Source organism: Gymnodraco acuticeps, unplaced genomic scaffold (genome assembly GCF_902827175.1).
Source record: "Gymnodraco acuticeps unplaced genomic scaffold, fGymAcu1.1, whole genome shotgun sequence".
NCBI classification, from domain to species: domain Eukaryota; kingdom Metazoa; phylum Chordata; class Actinopteri; order Perciformes; family Bathydraconidae; genus Gymnodraco; species Gymnodraco acuticeps.
Genome location: NW_022990141.1, coordinates 104,032 through 122,788, shown reverse-complemented (window position 1 = coordinate 122,788; position 18,757 = coordinate 104,032). Strand labels below are relative to the sequence as shown.

The 18,757-nt window shown below is 38.3% G+C and overlaps 1 protein-coding gene across 3 annotated transcripts in view; it reads right to left on the bottom strand.

Annotated features, from left to right (window-relative positions):
• Nucleotides 1-4,387: 4,387 nt before the first annotated feature.
• LOC117546816 (gamma-aminobutyric acid receptor subunit gamma-3) overlaps nt 4,388-18,757 on the bottom strand; it is a 59,807-nt gene continuing 45,437 nt past the window's right edge. For 2 of the 3 annotated variants that reach the window (XM_034217176.1, XM_034217177.1), the window contains 3 exons: nt 18,438-18,590; nt 12,579-12,778; nt 4,388-9,742 (listed from right to left, as the gene is read on the bottom strand). In XM_034217176.1, the coding sequence (XP_034073067.1) occupies nt 9,464-9,742; nt 12,579-12,778; nt 18,438-18,590 (632 nt within the window). In that variant the 3' untranslated portion in view covers nt 4,388-9,463. Of the gene's footprint in view, nt 9,743-12,578; nt 12,779-16,979; nt 17,266-18,437; nt 18,591-18,757 lie in introns of those variants that run through there. The other variant, XM_034217178.1, reaches the window with a different exon arrangement.

Below are 18,757 nucleotides of genomic sequence, written 5' to 3'. Positions count from 1 at the left end.
ATTATTCAGGTAAAAGGAAATTCTGTATTGACTTTACTTTTCGGACACATACATTGCCACTTGGAAAAATCCCTGTTAGGCTCCACACTCCCGAAACAGGCCTCAGAACATCATGAGGGTTTTGATTATGACAGTGTTTTCAAATGTGATTGTGACAGTGGGGTGTGGTTACTTTTATGACAGTTGTATGTTGCCCCTTGTTTTTCCATGACCTGTGATTATAGCTTTATTTACAAAACATCCTTCATCTCCTTCCATTATTCCTCCTGGGTGAGCAGGACAATCTCACAGTGATTTTTATATACAATGTCAAATGAAAGAACGAGGATAACACCACTCTTCAAATTATAGAAATGTTTACAAGAAGTCTATCCGTGCTGAGTTTCAGGAGAGTGCATCATAAGTATACCAATGGAAAAATAAACGTTGAAAATGGCTTTTAAAGGTCAAGGCCAAGTCAGCCCCCCCTCGCTGCAGGAAATCCGATGTTTATTCAAACTGCTGCATGTCAGAAAGGACAGTCACTATGGAAACTGTCAGCTTGTAGTGCTGAGGAAGCATGTAAGGGGTCTGCTGAATTTTGAATGAGTCTACTTTTGTTTTGGTTGTTTCTGCACAACACACACTTTACTACAGTTGCATCACTCTTCTACTGCTCAGGATGTTTAATCAGAAACAGGTTTATTACCAGGTAGGTTTACACGTATAGGAATTTGACTTGGTGTCGTGGTGCATAAAAACAAGAATTAAAAACACAGGTAGACAACTAGAAAAATATTACTTCCACTTCCAGTGTTCATTCAATTCATAAAATGTAAAGCCTTTACTGCAGTTACTCCTACCGATGTTTTCCACCCTTGTCTCAATTGTTTTTTCCACAGTTGACACCTTGACTGTGCTCCAGATGCTTTTTCTTTTATACCTGCTAATAATGCCTGAGAGCACAGTCCTTACCCTCTACTCTCCTTCTTTAAAAAAAAAAAAAGCACACTTCCCGAACTCTTATCTCACATCTCTTTCCTACCACTAACAAGAGACACTGTTAGAAACAGGTGAAAAAAGTGCAGGCAAAAACAGAGCATAACAAAATAAAAGGGGTTTTAGCGAATTCAGTGTTTTGTCAAATGACCATTGTAGCTAACTAGGATCACGTTTTACTACCAGTAGTGCAAGTCCATTCTTTGTCCGTTAAATAAACCTTATTATCAATATTACCTATATTCTTATTGTTGCAATTTCTGTCATGGATGAATTGATTTTCACTGAGGATGCAAAGAAGGATTTAAGACTTTTTCTTGAGCGAGACTTGGGTAAAGCAGAACGGATTGACTGAAAGCTAAAGGAAGGGTCCATTCTATAATATTGTCTACCACTTTAAAATCCATCAAAGCCTGTTAGAAGCAAGAGCAATACCTTTTAGTGGTTTATTGATCTTGGATAATACCTTGATATGATCACATTGCAGTGCTACTGCCCAATACTGGAACAATTCAAACAATTATCCCCATTAGTCACATACAAAAAACATATAGGGCATATACTGAAAAGTACAAAAGTTATTTACTTACACTTTGACAGAGCCTTTTCTTATCAAGCTCCACATTTGTGGAATCAGCTTCCAGTTTGTGTTCGGGCGGCAGACACCCTATCCGTTTTTAAGAGTGCGCTTAAGACCTTCCTTTTTGATAAAGCTTATAGTTAGGGCTGATTAGATTCAGCCCCTTAGTTTTGCTGATATAGGCTTAGTTTGTCGGGGGACATCTACTTCTTCCTTCTCTCTGTCTATACCTGTGTACTCTCATGTTCCGATTAACCCAGCTTCCCCAAATGTCTTTCTTTTTGGTGTCTATATACGCCGGGATCCGGAGTCATGGATGATCCTGCGCTCCTCTGTCCTGGATTGCGAGCCCTGGATCTTGAGTCGTGGCTGTGGTCCTGGATCATAGGTCCTGGATGGATATCCTCGTGGATTCATCTTCCTATTATACACACATGCATTTCCAAACATTTGGACTACCTATGTTGCAAATGTATTATCTTTTCAATTTACACACGGCATCTATTGCACGTCTGTCCGTCCTGGGAGAGGGATCCCTCCTCTGTTGCTCTCCCTGAGGTTTCTCCCATTTTCCCCTTTAAACTGTGGGTTTTCTCCGGAAGTTTTTCCTTGTACGATGTGAGGGTCTAAGGACAGAGGGTGTCGTATTGTCATACTGATATTTTGTACAAACTGTAAAGTCCACTGAGACAAATGTAACATTTGTGATATTGGGCTATATAAATAAACATTGATTGATTGATTGATTGATTGACGCCACTAGCTACAACATACAAAACTCTACAAGAATATCTTTCATTTTAGTTTCTTTCTTGCTGGAATTTTACAGCTTACCTGTCGCCATGCTTCTTCCCAGAAACCTTTGCTCCACTCCTAACCCATTGACCTCAATTTGGGCAATATTCATTAGAATTTGGGATTAGAAATTGAGCTTTTCTGCCCTTTCAGTAATATTTGGTGTTCATGAAAGTGATCTTACTGTGTGTTTTGTGTGCAGAAAACAGACTACCATGGTTAATGCAAATGCTTATATTTAGCCCCTGCCCTTTGGCAATATTACATTATTTATTTATAGGTAAAAGCAACCATGGGCATTCAATTGTTACATCCTCCTTCAGGAAAGGCCTTATTGGATTTCATATATAATTGAATTTGTAGACAGACTCCGGGTCACTGGGCTTAAACCATTACTGTCATGAATTTATATTTATAAAAAGTAGAAAACTCATAGAACTGATGGACTTATGGACATGTACCCCCATCCAAGTATCATAGCTACACAAGGTTGTTTGAAAATGAATCCAAAAAAGGATGTAGGTACATTTGTACGTGTTTTAAATAAGTCATTTAAAAGCTTGTATTTAAATTGACATATTTTTGCTCTTGTGGACATTTCCATTGCCCAGAATGTCTTTTTTTGGCCTATTCAGTTTCGCCAATGACCAGCGGTAAAATAGTTAATAGGAATGAGTTGCATCAGTGTCAATATATCGTGTTGATTTTCCCTTTTCTTCAGCAGGATTACAAGGAAATGGTAATTGCATTTTGGACATTTGAAGACCTGTGTGTAGCCTATATTGTAATACTGTAAGAAATAAGATTACTACTTGTTCTTTAGTCCCAAATGTTTGTATTAAGTAAGCAGGGTGACTTTTCTCCCAGATACACATAGTGGCAAAATGTATATCAATCTCCCGGCCTGATTTAATGACTCAGTCCACCACCGCTTGCACACTACAGTATACGTTTCCTCAAAATAATTGACATTGAAAACCTCTCATACAATAGTCTCTAGGGTCGGACAAGAAAAGGAGAAGGTTGAAGAGAGGCACTGAAATAAGCAGTACCTCTGATAGTATTCCGCCATTGGGGATTTTTTGTATAAAACCCATTTAGTCCTACTTTAAAACTTGCTTCAATTGAAATGCATAAAAAAAAAGACATTTGTAGTGCACTGCGCTGAAGTACATTTATGAAAAAGAAACTTTATTCCAAAGTATCATAGGTATGAAAATAGCATGGGCATCAGAAATGGATGGTAAAGGACAAAAGAGAAAACAGATGAAACCCCCCACTCATAGGATGTCCTTGAGCAATGGGATATATATGGACACTGAAGCCACACATATGAAAACACAAGGCAGAAGGAGTGTTCAGTTGCGTATTGTTGGGTAGCCTATACAATAAGTTAGATACATACATGTCAACAGATATATGATGCACAACGGCTGAAATACACTGCAGATAGCACAGGGTTTGGCTAAACAGTGAAACCTCATCAGCACATACGGTAACTGTTAGAAATATTTCAGCCACACATAATATAGAATGGTGCAGGGATGAGTCCTAATAATCCCGTTAGTGAGTCAGCATGTTAGCACTTCCTGTTCCCTTGTCTGGAAGTCAATGGTTTTCTGAATGTGTTTTTGGTTGTTATCCTGAAATAAGGTCTGTGGCTCACACAAGCTGAAGAGATTTTAACATCATCATGCCTAACATTAGCCGCCTTTAGCTTAGCGGTGGTGACGTGAAGTCATGTGACCTTGTTGTAGTTACTTTATAGCCCAACATTAGACAACTTTAGCTTAGCGGTGGTGGTGACGTGAAGTCATGTGACCTTGTTGTAGTTACTTTATAGCCCAACATTAGACAACTTTAGCTTAGCGGTGGTGACGTGAAGTCCTGACCTTGTTGTAGTTCCTTAAATTATAGCCCAACATTAGCGGACTTTAGCTTAGCGGTGGTGACGTGAAGTCATGTGACCGTGTTGTAGTTCCCACCGCTAAGCTAAAATCGGCTAATGTTGGGCTATACATTTATAGCCCAACATTAGCCGATTTTGGCTTAGCGGTGGTGACGTGAAGTCATGTGACCGTGTTGTAGTTACTTTATAGCCCAACATTAGCCGCCTTTAGCTAAGCGATAGACGTGAAGTCATGTGACCATACTGTAGTTCCTACTATAATACATCATGACTGCACCACTCTATACTTGAGTGGATGACTTGGCAAAAGACATAAACCATTTTAGAGCACTTCTAGGCTTATTATTTGTTACGTTTATAGTTTCCATTCAAATCACACTTCACAGTACTGCACTGAATACATGGAGCCGTTACCCAACACACAACAATTTCCTCCAACATGATTCAATCTATTAGAGATGAATCTGAAACAGAAATGTCTTTGGCTTATTCATCACAACACTGAATGTGGCTTAGAATCAATGCAGTGTTTGCACTGGGTTTATTGTACTTTATGTCACCAAAACCACATTAATACTCACAAAAGTGCACAACTTTCCTTGCAAGGGATTTACATAGAACAGATCAGTTTCATGTCTAAATGTCCGTCCCTCAGATGCCAGTCTGGAGACCCACATGCCCATACTGGCCTGAGATCAAATCATAAATCCCTCCCAGTGTTTACTCCCTTTTGCTTTCCCAGAGTCTGCAGAGATAATACTGGAAAATGTGGGCTGTCCATTTGAAAAAACATAGGTGCCAAAACAACAGTAAATATGATGCAGAGAAGGGAGCGGTGAGGACTGCAAATGAAAATCTGTCAGTTTAAAGGCACCTTGAGTTCATGTTGTTCTGGTAATTAAAGCATCATGGGGATTTGTGAATGTTCTGTGTTAACCCTGTAAGTCGAAATCAACACCTGCACACCAACTCCAATACACAGTACAGTTCATATTTTAACCATGATACCATAACCAACAAATTATTTTTTGTCTAATGTAAATCCCTTTACTTTCATGGTGTAAATTAAGATGTTACACAAAATGTGATATAATGAACATTTAAGGACTAGCTGGAGCCAGAATAACTCTTGACTTTATACATTTCAGTTTTAAAGGCTTTACACACTGGGGGGGGCGACTACAAATATTTAATGGAAATATTCTTTTTGTCTCAAGTACTTTCACAAAACGCAAATATTACACAGCGAAAAAAACAAGAGAACGCTTTATTGTCCAACAAAATAGAGACTACATAGTCGAGAGCAGTATTGCAACATGGGAAATGCTAAATGATCTTACCAGGTTGGAAATGATCAAACAACTAGAACAAAAACACGTAAATCAGAAGCTTTTAAACGATTTGTATCCGGGTTGCAATACAAAAAATTACTAAATGAAGGCACATCAAAATGATCTAACTATTGTGGTAGACTTGGTACGACATCATAAAATAAATAGTACACATATTTGTATCAACCTTGACAAAGATTCCGCATACCAGATCCTTTCCTTCCTCTCTTACCTTACACAATAAAAGCCTTTAAGCCCTCGACATAAATGCTGCAACTGTTAACAAGAGGAAAACTCAAATTCACCGAATAAATTAGCTTTCAGTAATTTAGACAATTCACTGACAGACGCTGCTCTGGGATAGTTGTTGGTCGTTATTGAACATGTGTTGCATCACTGCCTTTTGGAAAAGTGATGATGTTGTTTATTTGCCATGCCCCCGGTATGTAAAGCCTTTACTGAAGAAAAGTATTACTACAATGATATAAGAATTTGCTGTGTATATTCAGACACTATTGCGTGATGATACAGACTGAAAGAAGGAGTTTATTTGACAGATTTGAACAGTCAGGGCCTTTTGAAAGTATTGTTAATTGGGATCTCTGTCACATACCTTCCCTCTCTCAGTCCTATGAAGGTAACATGTCCCGAAAAAGAGTGTGTTCTTCGAGCTTCAATCCTAACATGGTACACTAGTTATTGTAAAGTATAGCACCACTCAGAATAACTTTATTGCATCGCCCTTCATCTGTCAGCATAACATCTGGGCTCCACAGAGTAATTAATCAATCAACAATGATCATAATTGGATGTAAAACAATCTTTTTTTTACGTTGTAGCCAAAAACATGCCACACAGGATTTTTGTTGTTGTTACAAAGTACGATTACTTATAAAATTGAATACATTGCCAAAGAAAATAACTGAAAAGACATTCAGAAGAGCTGCTCAGTGTTTTTTAGGAGACGTGATGAACAGGTTTGTCTGCAGGCACAGTAGGCAGGACTTTACACCAGTGCTGAAAAACAACAGCATCAATACAGCGTCAACCCTGGCTAAATTCTCAAAAGCCAGCTTCATATATATTACTCTTTAAAGCGAGACACTTCAGGCAAACCATTATTTTTGGCCTAGAAAACATCCATAATCCACATTTGGTAGTTTACTTAACTGACTTTGATTATTTGTGTCTGATTTCTACTATGTTCACCAAAAGATAGCATTAGATAATGTCTCGTTTTCACATTTAAACATAAAAGTAATGAACTTGGGAAATGTCATTTAGTTACATTTCAGTGTGTATAACATTTTACAGAACACATTTTTGAAATCCATTTCTCCATACTAGTTTTTTTCTCTTCCTTTTCTCAGATTTTAAAACTCATTCAAAGATTGTTTTAATATTATTACTAAAAACATGGAGGAATTCAGTTTTCTGATTTACACAGTGATTCAAAGAGATAAACAGAAAAAACATTGACTGTAATATGGCAAGAAAATGAAACAATAATGTTGAACCTGGCTTTATCCAATATTCATATTTGTGTTCTGGAAATTTATGCAAGTTAGCACATAAATATATAGTTTTTAAATGTCTCATTTGCATATTTAAACATGACATTTCAGAAAACTTGTAATACTACACAATAATTGTCCTTATGTAAGTAATTACCTACTGAAATATCATGGTATCGGCTTCTGCTGAAGTGTCTCCCTTTAAGGATTTACCTCCCGACTATACTATATATTCACACTATGTATTCTATATTCAAACTTGGCTGAACTCAAAAAACTGGGCACATTTGTAAAATATTTGGCACATACATAGCAAAGATAATATAAAGAAAAACAGCAACAAAAAAAAGGGGGTATAAAAAGTTCCACTGCCCAAGGCAAAGCAGAGGTTATAATCAGAGGTAAATATGTATTTAATCTCAGGTCTGGGCGGGCTACACTAAGGCAATTCAACGGTAACTAATGCCACGTCTAAACACAAGGAAATCAGATGATAATACAAACAGTTGTTATTAAAACTATAATTATATCCCAGAACGTATTATCTTGATGTTTTACTCTATATTGCATGCAAATAAAAGACTGATGAGTGAGATTATTATATTTGTGCCTGCAGTAATGTACAAATGAGACGTATTACTTTTAATTTGGCCATCCCATTAACAACCAGTGATAGGTGAAGAGGTCGTTGTGAGTTTAACTGAAAGAAAAACACAAAGATTTACCTTTCTCTTTATCTTAAGTGTGTTAAGAGCTCTGGTGAGAAGAAGCTGCTAAGCAACAACTAATACATGGTGAGAATATGTGTAACATCTAGAAAGTAACTCCTGGATTATCGTGTGGCTGTCTTTGTTTCCTGGGAGCTTAATCTCAGAGGGCTCTGATCTGTGAGAAAGCAGTTTTCATGAGAAACTGCCTTGTTATTTGTACAACCTTCGAAACCTCCTCAGCATAATGCGAAGAAATACAGGCCAATTTACAGCTAAAATCCATCAACAAAACCACTCATTAGAATACAATTATTTTAAGGAATAGTATAATATTTTGGGAAAATAGCTTGCTCACTTTTTGCTGACAATCATGAGATAATTGATACCACTCTTGCAGAATATGGAGCTATTGCTAGGAGTCAGTTAGCTTATATTAGCATAAATAGGGGAAACGGGCCAACAGTAAGCCTGGCTCTGTCCAAAGCTAACACTTTATAGCCTATAATCTTCAGAGAGCTGTTTGGATCACACACATATCCAACCCAGTCTCACGGCATTTCGTGTTATAGTCACGACATTTAATCTATTGATTCGTGTTCACCAACACGATTTGCCCCTTTTTTTCGTGTCACACAGAACGATTTTAAAAGCAATGTTTTTATATTGGTAGTTTCGTGCCTGCACCACGTCTTTTTGCCCGCTCGGGTCTTGGAAGACCGGAAGCTGTGGGGTTCATAAAAACATAAACCCCTTCATATAAATCCAGGGGAACATTGTAATGCAAATGTGTTTCCTTCAGACAGACCCGGGCTAGCTGTTAGCCTGTTTTCAGTCTTTGCGTTAGCTAAGCTACAGGCTGCTGACTAGCTTGATGTTAAGCATAGAGACATGAGAGTTTGTATCAATTTCCTCATGAAGAAAGGCAACAAAGGACAACATGGAGAGTTTTTTGACTCATTTAACTCATTGATAAAATAACCTCCTATCCTCTAACATAAGAATGATGCCAATAAAACACGTTTCATGTTTCTTCCTGCTGTAAGTGTTATCTTAATGGCTCTCTTCCCTGGGAACCAATGTATTTGTTATAGTGTATGGGGCTCTGATAGTGAGGAGGAATGAGTCAGTATGAAGAGATGTGGTTCTTATACAAACGGCTGTTTTATAAATGTACTCTGAATGAGGACAGCCATAATCAGTCAAAGCCAGGCTCTTCTATTTTTTTATTATAAATCATTACTCCCTGATTATTGTAGCAGATAGTATCTACCCCTCCGGAGGAAGGCACTACGAATGGTCTGAACGTCCTTGGATTTTCATCAACTGGGTTTGACTGATGGCTGGATAATAACGTTCCCTACAAGACGAGTCATCATCCTGATTGAGAAGTTTGGAGTAGCTTATTTTTCTTCACATTCGCACAGTCCATCCTGTTCTCCGTCTGTGTTCTGCATATTGAATGGATTCAGTAATGTGCTGTATTATCGCACCTGAAGTCAGAAATCACTGCGAGGCTCTGGCCTGAAGACGCACACGTTATCTTTTATCTCCAGGTAGCTGCTTCAGGTAGCACTTATTTGATGTTACCTTTTTATTAACCTTGAATCTCCTGCGTTGAACTCCTTGTGTTGTGACCCCGCTGTGGGCTAAAGGTAGAGATAGCCAACCCAGTAAACGATGTTGAACAGCAAGAAGGAGGTGGGAAAAAAGACACGTGAGTATGCGTCCAGTTCGAGTAGATCTATGTGGATGCGTCCTCTCCTCCACCCTCCTTCTTTACACTCCTCCAGGCAGCAGAAGAAGCTCTGGCAGTCTTTCCCGTCCAGACACTCGTAGACACAAGCGTCCTCGAACTCCTGCCAGTACAGGGAGTTGTTTAACGCGATGACGGTGTGTGGCGGTCTCACATCCAGCACCGAGTAGTTCTGAGAAAAAGGGGAGACTTTCTCAGACTTGATGAAGCTACTTCAGTTTGAATTAATGTTCCCCTATTATACTGTTTTTCATCAATATATTACAGGTCTCAGATATATACAAAACATGTCTCTGAAGTGTTTGGCTCCAAACACCAAACAGATCATTGCAGCATTACCCATAATCCCCTCTGTTTCAGCCCTGTTTCCAAAGTGCTGATTCTCTGTCTGTTACTTTAGATGAAAATAAGGAGCCCCTCCCCACGCCCCTCTGAGAGACATTTGGTTACAAAGAACACAAAGGTGCTCTAGGAGGAGATTCAGGTGATAAGGGGGGGAGGGGTTACCTTGGTTGCTGATTGGCTAATGGTTACACAAGCCAAAAAAACATTGTGACATCATTAAGTGGCCAAAATCTGATCAGCTCATTTTCAGACAGGTTTTTATATATAGTGGGGCAAAAAAGTATTTAGTCAGCCACCAATTGTGCAAGTTCTCCCACTTAAAAAGATGAGAGGCCTGTAATTTTCATCCTAGGTATACCTCAACTATGAGAGACAAAATGAGAAAAAAAAACCCAGAAAATCCCATTGTCTGATTTTTAAAGAATTTATTTGCAAATGATGGTGGAAAACAAGTAATGATCAGCTCATTTTCAGACAGGTTTTTATAGAAATGGATCAGGACAAAAAGAGAGAGAATCTTAGTTCCTGAAACTTTCAGAGTCTCTTTCCACAGAGGGGACACATGTTGATGTAGAAGAGACATGAAGAAGAGGGGACACATGTTGATGTAGAAAAGACATGAAGAAGAGGGGACACATGCTGATGTAGAAGAGACATGAAGAAGAGGGGACACATGTTGATGTAGAAGAGACATGAAGAAGAGGGGACACATGCTGATGTAGAAGAGACATGAAGAAGAGGGGACACATGTTGATGTAGAAGAGACATGAAGAAGAGGGGACACATGCTGATGTAGAGAGACATGAAGAAGAGGGGACACATGTTGATGTAGAAGAGACATGAAGAAGAGGGGACACATGCTGATGTAGAAGAGACATGAAGAAGAGGGACACATGTTGATGTAGAAGAGACATGAAGAAGAGGGGACACATGTTGATGTAGAAGAGACATGAAGAAGAGGGGACACATGTTGATGTAGAAGAGACATGAAGAAGAGGGGACACATGCTGATGTAGAAGAGACATGAAGAAGAGGGGACACATGCTGATGTAGAAGAGACATGAAGAAGAGGGGACACATGTTGATGTAGAAGAGACATGAAGAAGAGGGGACACATGTTGATGTAGAAGAGACATGAAGAAGAGGGGACACATGCTGATGTAGAAGAGACATGAAGAAGAGGGGACACATGTTGATGTAGAAGAGACATGAAGAAGAGGGGACACATGTTGATGTAGAAGAGACATGAAGAAGAGGGGACACATGTTGATGTAGAAGAGACATGAAGAAGAGGGGACACATGTTGATGTAGAAGAGACATGAAGAAGAGGGGACACATGTTGATGTAGAAGAGACATGGAGAAGAGGGGACACATGTTGATGTAGAAGAGACATGAAGAAGAGGGGACACATGTTGATGTAGAAGAGACATGAAGAAGAGGGGACACATGTTGATGTAGAAGAGACATGAAGAAGAGGGGACACATGTTGATGTAGAAGAGACATGGAGAAGAGGGGACACATGTTGATGTAGAAGAGACATGGAGAAGAGGGGACACATGTTGATGTAGAAGAGACATGAAGAAGAGGGGACACATGCTGATGTAGAAGAGACATGAAGAAGAGGGGACACATGTTGATGTAGAAGAGACATGAAGAAGAGGGGACACATGTTGATGAAGAAGAGACATGAAGAAGAGGATTTTGCATAACAGGTGACCTTTAAAGACTGAATGCACATTTTTCAAAAATACTTTGTAATGTTGTAACCCGTTTATTTATTTGTTGCTATAATTCCTATGTTATATTTACGTAAATACTTAATTATTTTTGAATAATTCCTTGCTAATACTGATACTCAGGATCATGTCAAGATGGTTTACTTTACAGGATGATAGAAATGACATGTACACTCAGATAAGCGGTAGAAGATGGATGGATGTAAATAAACTAATAGTTTAACTATAACTTGAAGTAACTTGCCTGGTTATAAAATACCCACATGTTTGCAAGCGTTTTTTTTGCCATTTTAATGTGTCATTAAATACTGACACTGAAACATGTTTGTGCCATAACAAAAATACATTATATTTTAGTTAAATACATTTTTTTTACAGTGAGTTCTTTTATTTTTTGACTTATGTATGACCTGTAATAAACTTAATTTATTGTAAACTTTTAGCTGGCATATCTGTCATAATTTTAGGGTGCTTTGATCATATATTTGACTATTCCTTTTTCTTGTAAGGTATATGTTAAACAAACTAGATTCATCCCAGTATTAATAAAGCCTATAGTTAGAGCTGGTTACTACATTTGATGGCATTTGACTTTTTTTGCATTTTTACTGTATTTAATTTTATTCCATTACATTTTGCATCCTATATTTATCTTTTAATTTTTTCTTTTATACGGTCATTCGTGTTTGTTGATCTGTAACGCACACTGAGATGTGTTTTTGTGACATTGGGCTATATAAAAAAACGTGATTTGAAGACAAATGGTTAGTTGCAATGCTGTTAAGTCGCTGCCATAACACTGTTAGTTATACTCCAACAAAGCAAATTGAATTATGGGTCCTCTATAATGGGATTTAAAAGGCATTTATCAAGAATATTACATTTACCGTAAATAAACAAATTGCTAATTGTAGTCCAACTCACTGTTCTTCTAGGTTCCCTGCAGCGTGGTTTCTTAACGCTGTTCGAATAGTAATTCAGCGTCGCATACTCCATCAGCGCGGCGAAGACGAACAGGAAGCAGACGGTGACGAAGAGGTCCATGGCGGTGATGTAGGAAACTCTGGGGAGGGACACCCTGGCCATGCTGCTGAGGGTGGTCATCGTCAGCACCGTGGTTATTCCTGCACAGGAGGAAACACTCTTCTTAAAAGGAGACCTATCATGCAAAATGCATTTGTTGATGTCTTGTATTCATCAACATGTGTCCCCTCTTCTTCATGTCTCTTCTACATCAACATGTGTCCCCTCTGTGGAAAGAGACTCTGAAAGTTTTTTGTTCTGATCCATTTCTATAAAAACCTGTCTGAAAATGAGCTGATCAGATTTTGGCCACTTTATGATGTCATGATTTTTTGGCTTGTGCAACCATTAGCCAATCAGCAACCAAGGTAACCCCCCCCCCCACACCTTATCACCTGAATCTCCTCCTAGAGCACCATTGTGTTCTTTTTAACCACATCTCTCTCAGAGGGGCGTGGGGAGGGGCTCCTTACTTTCATCTAAAGCAGTGGTTCTCAAAGTGGGGGGCGCGCCCCCCCAGGGGGGCGCAGACGCATGACAGGGGGGGGCGCGAGAGACCAGGAGGAAAATAAAAAGATTACAAAAAAATAAATAAATCATATTTTGAAAAATTATTGATTCGAAAATAATATGATGCAGTACAGTACTATTACGTCTGGGTCTCTGTGTTTCATTAAAGCTCGGCTCTGTGTGTGTGTGTGCGCGAGCGAGCGAGAGAGAGAGAGAGAGAGAGAGAGCGCACCGGTACCGGAGATCGTTGATGTTAGCTTCTGGTGCTAGCGAGCTACGCTAACGGATATAAGGAGTTTTTTCAACAACAAAGTGGAGGAGAGTCCTCTCCTGTCAGACTGAGAGGCTCAGTGAGCTAAAGGACTCTCAGTGTTATCTCAGTGGGTCTCAAATGTTTTGGTCACCATTAATGTAAACAATTATTTCCGAGGCACACGTTTATATGATCATTATAGTTATAAAAAAATAAGAGAATACATTAAAAACAGGTATGAAATACTATATGACATTAAAAAATGTATAAAGTTTAAAAGGGTGATTTGTAAAATATCCATAAAGAAATAGTAAATCTGTTTACAGTTCTGTGTTGAGAGATGTATCCAAAGATCTCTTCATTTTGCTCTCAAAGTGCACCAGATTGATGCTTTTAACTTCAATATTTAAAAATAAATCTTCCCGGGGGAGCTTGCCCCCGGACCCCCCTACAGTATGTGAGGTCCACACACCACCTATAAAAATAGCACTTTACCCCTGCTTACAGCTATATGCCGTGAGCTGATTATCGAGCCTTCATTGTAACAGTCGCGGGTACATTGTGTATATGCGTGGGGAGTGTTGCAGTAGAACATTCCTCTGTAGCGACCGGTACATTAATGGGAAACCCTAAATGTTTGAGCACCCTCTATGAAACGTCAAGCTACCCCACAGCACCCCCAAAATAAATCTCTGGCCCGACAGAAAAAGTTTGAGAACCACTGATCTAAAGTAACAGACAGAGAATCAGCACTTTGGAAACGGGGCTGAAACAGAGGGGATTATGGGTAATGCTGCAATGATCTGTTTGGTGTTTGGACCCAAACACTTCAGAGAAATGTTTTGTATATATCTGAGACCTATAATATATTGATGAAAAACAGTATAATAGGAGACCTTTAGGACATGCTGCCAGGGAATAATACGGAGTTTTAACCTGAACCGTTTTGTGAAACTGAGCTGTATTTAATTCCGACCGTCATTTTACTGAAAAAGCTCGAGTGAATGCTGGATTATGAATAAAATCTAATTATATAAAATCATCTTCAAATCCTGCAGTGTTTGTCTGAAGATCCTTCATGATCTCTTTTATTCAAGAGCATAGTACATGTCTAAAAGAAGAGAAAGCTGACCAACTGAAAATCTTTTAACAGTGATTTTAAAGTTACACTGTAAAAGCTAAAGAGGTTTTACATTGAGAAAAGTTATTTTAGTACAGAGAACACTTTGCCACATTCGTTGAGCTCTATTTGATATTTAATTGAATCTTGTTTTATACAGTACCTTGTCTATTAAGTTCTTATTTTGGGGGTATTTTTCTATATATATGTATGCGATTTGTTTTGGATCTGATTCCGTTACCTTTAGTATATGAAAAATACAGATTGATTGCTTAATATTTATTATATAGAATGCATCACATTGCAGCGTGCTCTCAGTATTGGAATCATCTGAAATGTCCAAAAAGCCAGTAAAAACTCCACATAGGACACCTGTAATGAATATTGTCCTGAATATGAGTATTATAATAACATATACTGTAGGGCTATACAATACTCATTAACAACAAAATCATTATGGGGTTGTCTAAAGTGATTTCAAATTTCAAATCCAACATCTCCATAATATTTCATCGTACGAGTAACCTTGTCTTTATGTTAGCAAAGAGATGCTAAGTGAGAAGCTAACATCTTTTTTCTCTCACAGCAGATTTTGTTTGTGCATTCAGATTGACAGACAGGAGAAACACCTCCTACCTGCAGCGTCTCTGTATGATTATTTTTGTTCAGCATTGGAGAGATGTCTATCAAAAAACACAAACATCTGTGATCGTCTCATCCTGTTTCCCATGGCAACAAGCTATTTCAGGCAGACGCTCTCACTGTTCCTCCAGCCGCAGCTCACCTTTCATAAGTTAACAGAAAGGCACTTACATTTACCTACAGCGTAATGTAGAGGACATTGTGATGTTTAGTATGTAATGCATACGAATGAATGGTTGAAGGTCACAACATACATTAACACTTTTAAACACAGCAAGTGATTGACAACTTCTTAACTACTGTGAGTAGTGGTTAATAAGTACTCAAACCTGAGAACTACAGCAGCTAAATAAACTAAAATAACAATATTTATATACACATAAGAAGCTAAAAGGGCCCTATTCTGTAGTGTCTTGTATAGGTTTTTGCGCATGTAAATGGTCTGCAAAGGATAGAATCCCTGGCAAGTTTATTTATATAGCACTTTTCAACACAAGGCAATTCAAAGTGCTTTACAAAAAATGAAAGAGATTAAGAAAATGGCATTTCAAATCAGTCATTAAAAAGAAAAGCTAATAAAATAAACATTAAAAGTGTAGCACTTAGTAAACATATTACATGCTTCTAAGAGCCAAGAAGAAATCGCACATTGATGCCAATTATTCAGGACAAAATAAATGTCATTTTCATTTGTAAAAGCAGCTCATTTTCATTTACACATACAAGAGGCACACTTATTTACTTAGTAACTTCAGTCTAAAAGGCCTGGGCAAACACAAGCTGACTTAAACATGTGAAAAATATATATTTTTTTAAATCTGAGGAAAATAACCAAACACAATTAAATAAATTACCTTTACAAGAGCGATCCACAGGACTGCACAACAGAGAGCATGCACAAAAGAGACAAATTAAACAAGATGGAGTGACTCTAATTAAATGACAAACAAAAGATTCATGCAGCGTGGATCAGGGAAATAACTAAGTACATATACTCAGTACAGTACCTTAGTTGAATTTTGTGATACTTGTACTTGAAAATGTACCTTTTACGCTACTTTATACATGTACTCCACTACATTAGTTACATTGCAGGTACATATAATTAATACAAATATATATCAACAAGTAGATAATGATGAACAATTATACATCAAGATCCCTGGTAGTAAAAATGGTTGAAATAAGCTTTGCCCTTACTTACTGCTAAATTTAAATAATGATTAACAATATAATATATACTAATGAACAGTTATTGGTTAATAACTGTAAACCAGTGATATAATACGTATTATATTATTGTTAAAGTGGTCATTCTGCAGACCTAGTTTTAAAACTGAAATACTAATACTGTTGTACTTTTACTGAACTAAGATTATCAAAAGGCATACTTTTACTTTAACAGAGTATTTGTACACTGTTCAGAACTTTTTCCACCACTGATGTAGATAAACGATAAAGATAGAAGCATATTCAAAGCAAAACATGATTAAAGAGTGCAAATGGAAACCTGATGAGAAAAGCCTTGACATGAAGTCTGCATCTGTACTTTCTTTTATTTTTATTAGCTGAAGTTTAAAGCATAGTTTCAGACATAGAGCTAAAGTGTGGATGGACTTTAGAATTTACTAGAATTGGGAAGGATGAAACCCTCTTTAATGGTCCCACATGCAGAGCACATGTGTTCTCTGCTTTAACCCATCCTAGTACCAGGAGTCTAGTACTAGGAGCAGTGGGCAGCTATTGTACAGCGCCCGGGAGAATTGGGAGTGGGGGGGAAGGGGGGTGTCCGATGCCTTGCTCAAGGGCAACACGGCAGGGCAGGAGGTGAACTGGGACCTCTCCAAGTAGCAGTCCACACTCCATATTTTAGGTCTGGTTGGGGACTGGAACCGGCAACCCTACAGCTCCCAGTCCAAGCCCCTACTGACTGAGCCACTGCCAGACTATAATGAGTAAACACATATATCTAAGTCTCTGTGAACTTCAGCTAGTTCACAGTTGTGTAATTTGAAACGATTGCTTGATTTCAAGGAAGTTCGAGAACATGGTAGAAACACCAGCTGCAGAAAGCAAAACAGTACAGTTATATAACCAGCGTTTAAGTGAGTAGACACTGCCTATAACAGGAAGTTAAGTCATGTAATATCTGTGACTACTAAAGACTTTGCAAAATGACAAAATGCTGGTTTTCCTTGCAATTAAAACACGTCCATCTCAGATGATCCTGGGTGTTTCTCAATGTCGAGTAAAGCTGCTCCAGAGTCACTATTTCAAGCACACTGTGCCGCCGAAGGACTGTTCCAATGTCCAGCATACTTGGAATTCTACCAAGCCCGGCGTACTTCGTAGCGAGAGATTTCGAGGCTGCACATGTGTAGACTCCGCGGTCTTAAAATCCCCACAATGCTTTGCGCACCGACCAATTTCCCCAAATCTGTGGTGGAAAATGTAAGGCGGGGCCTCTCATATGACGCACACCTGCTCGCCTGTTCCACTCTTCGCTTTCCGAATGCCAGGAATTATTCTTGCCTCGCTTCTAAAGCAAGTGACTCAGAAGACATGTGCTACCAAGCAAGCATACTCGAGATTGAGAAACACCCCCTGTCTCCAGTCTCTTTCTTAAGATTTCAAGACCTTTATAATAATAATAAAGCTTTATTTATATAGCACTTTTCCTACAACACATGCAGCTCAAAGTGCTTTACTAAATGACACATCACAAGTTAAAAACAAACAAGAAATTCCCCATAGATTATTTGTTAGGAACTTTTAAAGTACGCAGCAAAATATAAGAAATGTTCAGGTTAATAGACACAAGGAGGTAAAAGGTATGATAATACAAATAAAATAAAATAAATAATGACAGATAAGACACAAGACAACTGAGTCGATGCAACAATATAAAATCCCATAAAACAAAGTGAACATATAGGTACAACAGAAATACAAATTAAAAGATAATAGTAATAAAAATGCCATATTTCTAATAAAGGTGAAACGATTAAGAAATAAAAAAGATTAATATGTTAGATTAATAAAATAAGAAAAAAATCCTTTAAGACCTATAAAATCAATAAAACAATATAAAAGGTAGGTAAATAATAAAGACTAAAAGAACATTTAAAGTGGGGGGTTGCTAATAAAAAGCTAATCTAAAAAGATACATTTATATTTTATACATGTATTTGGCCTCAGAAGACACCACAGTATCTGCAGAAAGAGAAAGCGGTACCTAAAGCGGTTCTGGCCGGAGTGGCGTCCTTCTTGATCCAGAAGGAGACCCAGGACAGGACCACGGTGAGGATGCAGGGGATGTAGGTCTGGATGGTGAAGTATCCCATCCTTCTGCTCAGGTCAAAGTAAACGGTCATCAGCACGTAGTCACCTGTGTGAGAAAACAACACAACTAGAGTAGTTGAACCCGGAAGTGAGTTAGCATTTTACCACTTCCTGTTCCCTCGTCTCAGAGTCAACGGGATTTCTCCATAGGGTTTTGGAAAATATCTGGAAATAAGGTCTGTGGTTGAGACACATTTAAGAGACGGATCACGT